The 9,965-nt window shown below is 59.9% G+C and overlaps 2 protein-coding genes across 6 annotated transcripts in view; both read right to left on the bottom strand.

The window, feature by feature from the left end:
- Positions 1-7,213, bottom strand: part of DMPK (dystrophia myotonica-protein kinase) — a 12,954-nt gene extending 5,741 nt beyond the window's left edge. For 3 of the 5 annotated variants that reach the window (XM_011962978.1, XM_011962977.1, XM_011962979.1), the window contains exons 1-8: positions 6,400-7,213; positions 3,955-4,046; positions 3,616-3,699; positions 3,441-3,536; positions 2,669-2,817; positions 2,291-2,384; positions 1,847-2,053; positions 1,516-1,764 (exon numbers count right to left, since the gene is read on the bottom strand). In XM_011962978.1, the coding sequence (XP_011818368.1) occupies positions 1,516-1,764; positions 1,847-2,053; positions 2,291-2,384; positions 2,669-2,817; positions 3,441-3,536; positions 3,616-3,699; positions 3,955-4,046; positions 6,400-6,559 (1,131 nt within the window). In that variant the 5' untranslated portion in view covers positions 6,560-7,213. Of the gene's footprint in view, positions 1-1,500; positions 1,765-1,846; positions 2,054-2,290; positions 2,385-2,668; positions 2,818-3,440; positions 3,537-3,615; positions 3,700-3,954; positions 4,047-4,526; positions 4,586-6,399 lie in introns of all 5 variants that reach the window. The other 2 variants (XM_011962975.1, XM_011962976.1) reach the window with 2 other exon arrangements.
- DMWD (dystrophia myotonica, WD repeat containing) overlaps positions 7,131-9,965 on the bottom strand; it is a gene marked incomplete at its 5' end in the record, with an annotated part of 9,178 nt that continues 6,343 nt past the window's right edge. Inside the window, 3 exons of the mRNA XM_011963152.1 lie at positions 7,131-8,459; positions 8,808-8,882; positions 9,758-9,958. Of these exons, the coding sequence (XP_011818542.1) occupies positions 8,412-8,459; positions 8,808-8,882; positions 9,758-9,958 (324 nt within the window). The remainder of the gene's footprint in view (positions 8,460-8,807; positions 8,883-9,757; positions 9,959-9,965) is intronic.

Below are 9,965 nucleotides of genomic sequence, written 5' to 3'. Positions count from 1 at the left end.
TTTTTTTTTTTTTTTTTAGTCAGAATCTTGCTGTCTCCCAGCCTAGAGTATAGTGGCACGATCCCAGCCCACTGCAGACTCCGCCTCCCAGGTTCAAGCGATTCTCCTGCCTCAGCCTCCTGAGTAGCTAGGACAACAGGCACACACCACCAAGCCTGGCTAAATGTTGTATTTTTAGTAGACACAGGGTTTCACCATGTTAGCCAGGCTGGTCTTGAACTCCTGACCTCCAGTGACCTGTCTGCCTCAGCCTCCCAAAGTTCTGGGATTATAGGCGTGAACCATCTTACCCAGCCTATTTTTTTTCTCTTTTTTTTGAGACAGAGTCTCACTCTGTCACCCAGACTGGAGTGCAGTGGCATGATCTTGGCTTACTGCAAACTCTGCCTCCCAGGTTCAAGCGATTCTCCTGCCTCAACTTCCCCAGTAGCTGGGATTACAGGCAACCGTGACCACGCCCAGCGACTTTTCTTGTACTTTTAGTAGAGACGGGGTTTCACCATGTTGGCCAGGCTGGCCTCAAACTCCCGATCTCGTGATCCACCCACCTCGGACTCCCAAAGTGCTGGAATTACAGGCATGAGCCACAGCGCGCCCAGCTGCAGCCCAGCCTATTTTTAAATTTCAATTTAATTTTATCTTATTTTTGAGACAGAGTCTCTCTCTCTGTTGCTCAGGCTGGAGTGCAGTGGCACAATCACAGCTCACTGCAGCCTTAACCTCCTGGGCTCAAGCAAGCCTCCCAGGTCGGCCTCCGTGGGAGCTGAGTATACAGGCATGCGCCACCACACCCAGCCAATTTTTAAAATATTTTTGTAGAGATAGGGTCTCACCACATTGCCCAGGCCGGTCTCGAACTCCTGGGCTCAAACAATCCACGCGCTTCGGCCTCCCAAAGTACTGGGGTTACAGGCGTGAGCCACGGCGCCTGGCCCCACCATTTTTTCTTGTATCCTGTTGCTTCCCTTCAGGGTACCTGCCACACTCTCCATAATTCTCTAATTCTCTAGACTGCAAGTGGATGAGGGCAGGGACCAGAGATGATCTGGTCAGTGCTGGATCCCCAGTATTGTCCAGCAAAAGGGCACCCAGAGCCAAGCAAGCCTTCCACGACAGCTTGTTACACGGTGAAGAGAGCTGGCCCAAGGGAGGAGGAGTCCTCTCCTGCTTCTCATCTCTCGAAGTCTCAGCTCAGATAGCTCCCCACTCCAGGAAGCCCTCCAGGACCTTCCTTGCTGAGTCAGGAGCCCCCAACCCCCTGCACTCCATTGTCTCAGCCCTGATCATTCTGGGGCTTCACTGTCTGAAGACTGGTCTGTGTTTCCCCACTGGACTATAAGTCTGGGTCACTGCTGGGTCCTCAGCACTAGATGGGCACACAGCAGGTGCTCTGGGGAATGAGTGATTCAGGACCCCAGAGGTAGGCACTGTCCTTACTCCAACTTTATGGAGGGAGCATGGGGAGGTTCCCGCAGTCGAGCAGGGGCCGCAGGTACCTACCCCGCCCCCGCTCACCATGGCAGTGAGCCCGTCCTCCACCAAGTCGAAGTTGCATGTGTCGGTGGCACCTTCGAAATCCGGCGTAAAGGGGGGCATGCTGTCTCGGAGCCCATCCCAGTCGAGGCCAAAGAAGAAGGGATGTGTCCGGAAGTCGCCTGCTCCACCCCGGCCCAGCCGTGTCTCCGGGGGACACAGCAGACGCAGGATGAGGTCTTGAGCCTCCTCAGGGACCCCTTCGTCTGCCAGCGGCAGAGAGAGGTGCTCCTGCTCAGAGAGAGAGGGAGAGGAGGTGATGGTTGGGGAGCGCCTACTTGGAGAGGCCAGGGCGCCCTGGGGCCACGCTCACCTTGTAGTGGACGATCTTGCCGTAGGTCTCCGCCGTGGAATCCGCGTAGAAGGGCGTCTGCCCATAGAACATTTCATAGGCGAACACACCCAGCGCCCACCAGTCACACTCCGGCCCATAGCTGCCTGTCCCAGGCCCACCGCCCACAGCCTGCAGGATCTCGGGGGACAGGTAGTCTGGGGTGCCCACAGCCACCAGTGACCGCACCTGGACCAAAAGGAGCAGAGCGAGGCTTGGGCCCACCAGCTCTGGGCCCTCCTTCCAACCACTCCCCAAATGCTTAGCCTCTCCCTCTGCCTGGTCTAATGCTCTGCCACACAGATGCACACTTAGGCCCAGGTCACCTCCTCCTTCCCCCTCCAAATCCAGTCCTGCCCCCACACTCTGCTCCTCCCATCCCTCAGTAGCAGCCCAAGTTGCTCTGTGGTCAGGGCCCTGGCTCACCGTCCCATCCGCCCGCAACTTGAGACAGGAGCCGAAGTCGGCCAGGCGGATGTGGCCACAGCGGTCCAGCAGGATGTTGTCGGGTTTGATGTCCCTGCACCGAGGAAAGGAGAAGGGTGGGATAAGTGAACCTCCCTTCTGCGGTCCCGCCAGGCTCTGCCCCTCTGGGCACTGCCACCTGGGGCCCCACTTCCTTGGGTTCCGCCCCTGTAGGGATTTTACAGTTCTGGACCCTACTCCCAGGCACGCCCCAGTGGGCCCCAACCAAGGAAGTCCCTCTCTAGGCCCTGGCCTCTCTGGGCTCTGACCTTCCAAGAACCCTGCCAGGGAACAAGCTTGCTATCCCCTCGCCCTAGCCCTCGGCCATGCCACACCCACCTGTGCACGTAGCCGAGCCGGTGCACCGAGTCTATGGCCATGACAATCTCTGCCAGGTAGAAGCGCGCCATCTCGGCCGGAATCCGCTCCCCAAACTTGCTCAGCAGTGTCAGCAGGTCCCCACCCACGTAATACTCCATGACCAGGTACTGAGAAGGGGTTCGTCATGGGTGGCTGGTAGTCCCGAGGCCCTGATCCATCACGGATGGCCGGGACAACCACTCCCAGAGACTCCCCATCCCTGGGCAGAGACCTGCAGCCCCAGCCCAGAGATAACCAGAGATCTGCCGGGCCAAATCAGAGACCACCTGCGGCCCCCAGCCCTGCCCCTCGGAAAAAACACGAACAAAAAACCTTTCCTGGAATGTCACTGGGCAGATTCACTCCCCCTGAGATGTTCTGGGAAAGAGAACTCAGAGACCACCCAACACCCAGAGAATAGGTCCCAGACACTCCCTCCCTAGGCAGTGGCCCCGTTAGAATTTCTGAAGACCTATCCCATTCCAGGTAAGAGACCCCCCCAGCAGAGACATCTTTATACGAGTCCCCCAAAACACCCCAGAAACGGGCAGTGAAACACCATCCCCTTGCAAGATAAGGAAGGCCCCTCATCCACCTGACACACCCTCTTACTGCACACAGACTCTCCCACAGGCGTGGGAGACTTGTGGTGGGCAGCACCCCCAATCCTAGAGCTTCCTCTCCCCACCTCCTTGTCCAGCGACAGCACGGGCTCTGTCCCTCTTCCTAGTCACCCCAGCCCGGAGCTCACCAGGTAGTTCTCATCCTGGAAGGCGAAGTGCAGCTGCGTGATCCACCGCCGGTCCCCATTCACCAACACGTCCCTCTCCTCACGGAAGCACGACACCTGCAGGGCACCCGGAGGAGCTGCAGCCGGAGAGAGGGCGCGGATCCTCAAAGTCCCCCACGCCCGCCCAGCCCCTCACCTCGCCCCTCTTCAGCATGTCCCACTTGTTCATGATCTTCATGGCGTACACCTGGCCCGTCTGCTTCATCTTCACCACCGCTACCTGAGGCCAAGACAGGGAGACAGGGTGGAGACGGCGGGAAAACAGAAGGGCTCGCCCAGACCCAACTCCACCCCCTTCCGCACACAGTCGTGGCCCCGCCCCACCTGCCGCACCACGCCCATTGGTCCCAAGCCCCGCCTCCAGCCCAGCCCTAGGTTCTAAGGCTTGGTCATTCATCAATTTCTAAGGCCCCACCCCAACCCCTATGCCCCACCCACCACAAGTCAAGTCGGGCTCCGGTCCGGTTGGGCTTACCTCACTGAACGCCCCGCGTCCGATCACCTTCAGAATCTCGAAGTCGTCCCTGTGCAGTCGGACCTCCTTAAGCCTCACCACGATGGGCTCCGCTGGGGGCGTGGTGGGGGAAAAGAACCGAGGGTCACCAGAAAAGGCACTGGAGACAAGGGAAAAAGCCCCACCCTCTGTCTCCCCTTCTCTCTGCCTCTCAGCTTCACCCTAGGACTGTCTGCTTCCCAAGAGCTTCCCCACATAAACACTGTGTAAGGTTCTGGGGACCCAAAACCGCCCTCCCATGGAAGTGAGATGCCTGGGAAGCCCTTTGCGGGACACCTTTGCGGGACAGGGCATTGGACCAGAGGGCTCCAAGGGTGTGCAGGACGGTGAGGGTGGGGTAAGGAAGTCTGCAGAAGGGCAGACCCGAAAGAACAAGGGGAGAAGGAAATAAGACCCAGTTCTTCCACCTTCCTGGGCTTCCAGTCCTCCACCCGACTCCAGGTGACAGTTCAGGTGCAGCCAGGGCCCTACTCCCTCGTTCTCATGTAGAATGTCCTGGGTAATGGCCCAGACGTGGGGTTAGTATCCAGTACCTCTAGATTCAGATACAGGTGGTTCTTGAACCACACTTTGGGAAACCCTGGATCTGGGGCTGGGGAAAGGAACAGGACAGGGAGACAAAGCCGGCATGGTCACACATCCTAGACTCAAGTGCTCTGGCCCAGCCCATCTCTCCGTCCTCCAGGAGGAGGGCTTTAGTCCCACCCCTGGTTTACAGACGACAATCAGGGGCTCTCAGAAGTCAAGGTTCTATGACTAGGAATGTTAAACAGGGCAGCTTGGGTGGGGGACCGGCTGGGGTGGAGACTTGTGGCTTAGGGACCATGGGGACAGGGAGGCCCGGACTCCCAGGGGTGGAAGAAGTGGAGGCAGGCTGGAGAGAGGGATGGGTATGGGAGGGGAGGGAAGGAGAGGAGACAGTGGGTTCTGGAGGAGAGAGAGGGGTTTCGGGGGGTTCCGGGAGAGTGGGCCAGCAGGGACGAACCAGCCAGGGCTGAGGACGGGGGAGGGAGGAGAGAGCCAAGACATTGAGCCCTTTTAAGGCAGCAGGAACCCAGGCCCCCTCCCCCGCCCCAGGCCTGGCAGGGGAGGGGCCGCAAGATGCAGCTCGGCCCACAAAAGGAGTGCTCCTCCCTGGAGTGCCAGACCTCTATCCCGCCCGGTCTCAGTTTACCCTGCCAGCCCAACTTCATCCTCTGTTAAAGGGGGGCCAGGAGAGTCATTAGGGGCTGCGGGAGGTTGGGAGAAGGTTTTTCCAGAGGCTGAGTGGCCTGGCCCTTCTTGGCCTCCACCTTCCCATCTGTGAAATGGGAGGAGGAGGGAGAGGAACCAGGCCTGGGTCACAAAGAGATGGACACAAGAGGAAGCAGGGGAAGGTGGAGAAACAGGAAACAAGTGTCATACAGTTTGTCACACACAGACCAAAGACCAAGTGCCAGTCGCTGAGGGCCAAGCACGTGAGGGCCAGAGGTGCAGGGTGCTGGGAGTGAAAGAAACCAGTGACCAGTGAGCCCGAGTCCTGGGCTTGGGGAGGAGGTGGGCGGACAAGGCAGCTGGCAGAAGTGGAAGCATCCTCCTTCCAGCCCTGGCCCCAGGCCCTGGAAAGTCCTTGCAAGAAGGGGCTTTGTGGGGCAGCTGGAAGGTTGGAGGCCCTGGGCCAGGAGAACTAAAGGATGCAGGGAGCCAGGGTGGCGAGAATGGTGGCTGACCCACACGGCTCATAGGGACCAAGACTTTGGGGCTGGGGGTGGGGGTGGGTGCAGAACCTACGAAAGGAGGCACACCCAGAAGAACCCAAAGTTGTCCCTCCTGGATCGCAGAGGAGGGGGCACTGGTGGCGCCTGTCTGCAAAGCTGGTTCTCCCCCAGGGCCCACGTGAGTCACCGCCCTCCCAGTGCCTGGGCACCTGTTGGGGCAGCTGGAGAGGCTGGCGCCGAACACCTGCCTGTCGGCTGCGCCCCTGGCAGCTGCCCCATGCTGGCCCTCCTGGCTTGCCCCGGGCTGCAGGAAACCAAGGGAGTGGGCCACAGAGCCCACTTTTGGGGAGAGGGTCCTAGGAGAGGGAGCTCCCAGCATGACACTGGTCTTGTCCCTGAGGCGGGGTGCAGAGAGGCCACGGGAGGCTGTTGGCAGCGAAGCCTGCTGTGACTCCTAAGCCATGGCTCTGAGTCATAGCCATAGCCACCCTGGCCTCTGCTGACCTTACTCTGCCCCTCCAGGGTGGTGGCATAGGACAGAGAAATGTTGCCCCAGGACCCAGGTCCATGCTCTGAGCCCCAGGATGGGAGGATCTTCCCATGCCCATCCTGCCATCCTGCCCCCCCCAACAGCCAGGCCTCTGTGCCCAGACCTGTCTCCTGCCCCACCCCCACCCCATCTGCAGGAGCCCTGAGGGCAGGCACTCACCCCACTGCAAGAAGTCGGCCACGTACTTGTCCTGGGCCAGTTCGGAGGCACCCAGCTCCTGGTGGACGCCCAGGAGAAGGTCGAGCAGGGGCTCCAGCCCCAGGAAGCCGGGGTCCAACACCAGCTGCTGGAGCCGCCTCAGCCGCACCTCGGCTGACATGTTGGACAGGCAGCACCATGGCCCCTCCCCGGGCCGGGGGCTCGGGGTCCTCCTGTCACAGGGCCCGGCAGCCCCTGTCCAGACCCTGGAGCCCTGGCTGCATGTCTGCCTGTCCCTGACTGTCCCCTGGGCCTCTCTGGCCACTTCTGTCTGCTGCTGAGGCCTCCTCCCCTTCTCCCCACCCCTTGGTCCAGCCCCCCTCCCGCCTCCCAGCCTTAACCCCTCACAAGCCACCCCCCAAGCTCCCTCCTTCCAAGGCTCTTCAGAACCCTTCAGTGCTAGAGGGGACAGATGGAGAATCTCAGCTCTCACACTGTCACCCCAATAAAAAGGTAGAGCACAGAGGAAGCCACAGGTGTGATGGATTCCAAGAGGAACCTGCCCATTACTAAAACGGGGCCAGTCGAGGCTGAGTGACCCAGTAGCAACCACCGCCTTGCTCCTGACAAGCTCCAGAGCTAGGGGCTAGGGGCTGGGGGCTGGGTAGGAGAAATGGGCTGAGGCCTGGGAAGGGGGTGGGAGGCCAGGGCAGCTTCTTGGGTGACTCAGAGATGGATTCCGACTCGGACAGTTAAATTTAGCCCTCAGGCTCTCTGCTTTACATTTTTTTTGTTTTTTTCCAGGAGGTGGGGAAGGGGTAGTGAGGACAGGACCAGGAGGGGGCACCCTCAGAGCCTGAACAGGGGTGACCTGCTGCCCAAAGCCTGGGGGAGGCAAGTGGTGGAGCCAAGCCCTCCCCAGGCAAAGGAGACCCCAAAATAGCTCCTTGGCCCCTGGCCGGGAAGCCACATTCCTGCCCAGGCTGGGATTAGAAACAGAAACATCGCGGGGGGTGGAGGGTGGCGCGGGCAGACACTCCCTGCGGCTCCGAGAGCCAGGAGGGATCTGAGCTCTTCTTTCCAGTGTGGACCGTTCTCCAGAGTGGAAGCTGGGGCCTCCAGCTGGCCTGGGGTGCCTGGGCCTTGAGAGGGCCAGGCCTGAGAAACCAGAGGCAAGGACCAAGGAGTCCCAGCTGGGCAGGGCTTGGGAAATGTGGTTCTGGGCAGTTTTGAGAATTTAAAAAACACCCGATGAGGACTTCGATGAGGGGCCCTGGCCGCAGGCAGGATGCTCTTCTCCCTGAGAGGGCCCTGCTCCAGTCGCTGGTGTGGGTCACCAGCTGTGTGACTCGCAGGTCCGTTCCCTCCCTGGGCTCCGGCTTTTCCTGCTAGGAAAAGGCGTGGGAGGCGCTGGGCCAGGAGCAGGCCTGCACTCCTCCTCTGGGGAAAGTGGACTGCCTAGAACCGCAGAGCACACACACAGGTCCTCTACACCACCTCCTCCGAAGGGGACAGAGCCGCTGAGAAAACAGGGAACTTTAGTATAAATAAGAGGTCCTGGGGGACAGGGAGGAACCTGAGGGGCTTCCATAATTTAACACTCTTCAAAAGCACAGACAATAGCAAGGGCAGCTGGGGTGGGGGCCGGGTGAGGGCTGGACCACCCCCAGCCCTGCCCACTCAACTAAGGGGCACACTGCAGACCTGGGGCTCTTGTGGCGGGGGCGGGGAGTCTCTCCCCAGGAGTGACAGTCACATGCTGGGGACAGGGATGAGGGTAACACTGATGTTTCAGAGGAAGAGGTCATTGTACTTGGCAGTGGGTGGGGGACAAGGCTGAGGCCACAAGGGCCATTACATTCCCCCAGTGTCCGGGCCAGTCGGGGGGCCCCCAAATTTTGTGCAGGTTGGGGGACCGGAGCAGTCCATCTGTCATAGTTAGTCTTGTTAATACGTTGATCCATGAGGTCAGCAGGGAGGGTTATGGCTAGGAGGCTGGGGGCATGGGGTAGGGGGCCCCGATATCCACGGCTTCACACCACTGTGCCGCTTGGGGAGTTGCCTGGTTGGGAGGAGATGCCCTGGGGAAGATGAGAGGGAGAGATGGGAGGGGTTAGAGACCACCTGGACTTCAGCCAGTGTCAAGGGGAGGGAGCCAGCCCAGAGTCCCCAAAGCTGCTGCCACCCAGGCCTTGCCCGTGGGTCCACCCCAGACCCCCAGAGGCCGCTGCTCTAGGTTGGGAATTTGCTTCTTAGCTAGCTTCCTGTCCTGGCAGTCGGCACTTTCACTCAATAATCAAAAGTCCTCGGCGGATCCTGAGTGATGATGGGGTAAGGGTAGGGATGTGAGGGGAGGGGGAAACTGGGGCTCCCTTCTAACTTGGGAGGGACCCTGAGGTGCTGGGGAAAGAACTCAGGGACAGTCCTACCTCTACCACTGACTTGCTGGGTGACCTGGGCCAACTTCCTTCCCCTGTCTGGGCCTCGGTCTCCTCGTCTGTGAACTAGGGAGACAGAGGGGTCTCTTTGAGGACTCAACCAGACTCCCCAAATCCCACCACTCTTGCCTCTGAGGCACTCAGACTGTACTCTCAAGTTCTAGGGACTCAGGACTCTACAATTCCAAAACCGAGGATCTGAGGAACCAAGCCACGGCCTCCAGGACCCTGGGCAGCTGAGTCCAAGACCTAAGGAGCTGAGACACCCAAGACGAGCCCCGAACTTACAAGGTGCCAGGCCTGCTTTGCCTACTGTGACCTTTCCAACGTCACAGCCCACCCAGGAGGCAAACGCATCCACCCTCTGCCCATTCTACAGGCTCTAAGACTTAGGTGATGAGTTGGAGGTCAGAGGGAGCAGTGACTTGTCCGGGATCACACAGGGAGTGGAACTGGAACCCAGGCTGGGATTCCCAGACCGTGCCTTCAGCAGGAGGCTCAGATCCTGAGTCCAGAACCAGGCTGGCAGCCACACCCACAGGCTTGAGCTCGCCCCTAGAGTTTTGGCCTGAAGTACTCAAAAAAGTTTCACCATTTAAAAAACAGATGTTCAATAGAAATAGATTTTGGTTCGAGTGACGGGCAGTAAGACTTGGTCATGCGGGGCCCATCTGCTGCCCTTCAGACGGCCAGCCTGGGACGCCCCGTCTCCCAGCTGGCTCTCACACCCACCCCTCTCTCTGCTGCCTGCCACCTGGGGCTAGACCCTCTCACTCTAAGATCTGAGAGGTCTTGTTCTGAGACACTAAGATTTCCATGGCTTCCCCTCACCCCACGAAGCCAGAGGCTGTGACAGCAACAAAGCCCTCTCTCTTCCAGTGACTGCTTCTTCCCACCAAGGGTCCTGCCAGGTCCCCGGCAGGCTGGCATGGGGCACTCACCGCCTTGCCCGGCCGGGCCCAGGTGCAGATGAGGCCCTCCTGGCAGGCAGTGATGATGCAGTCCTCCAAAAACAGGAGGACCGTGAGCCGCTCCTGGGCGATCTTCTTGCACACGAGGGGCTCCAGCAGGGGCACCTCATGGATGCGTGGGCACAGCGCGGTGCCCAGCACCTTGGCGGGGTCCAGGCGGCTGCGGGGAACAGGGCCG

This window comes from Colobus angolensis, unplaced genomic scaffold, assembly GCF_000951035.1.
Source record: "Colobus angolensis palliatus isolate OR3802 unplaced genomic scaffold, Cang.pa_1.0 Scaffold60, whole genome shotgun sequence".
Classification (NCBI taxonomy): Eukaryota; Metazoa; Chordata; class Mammalia; order Primates; family Cercopithecidae; genus Colobus; species Colobus angolensis.
The sequence above is the reverse complement of the archived record's forward strand: the minus strand, read 5'-3'. Positions and strand labels throughout refer to the sequence as shown.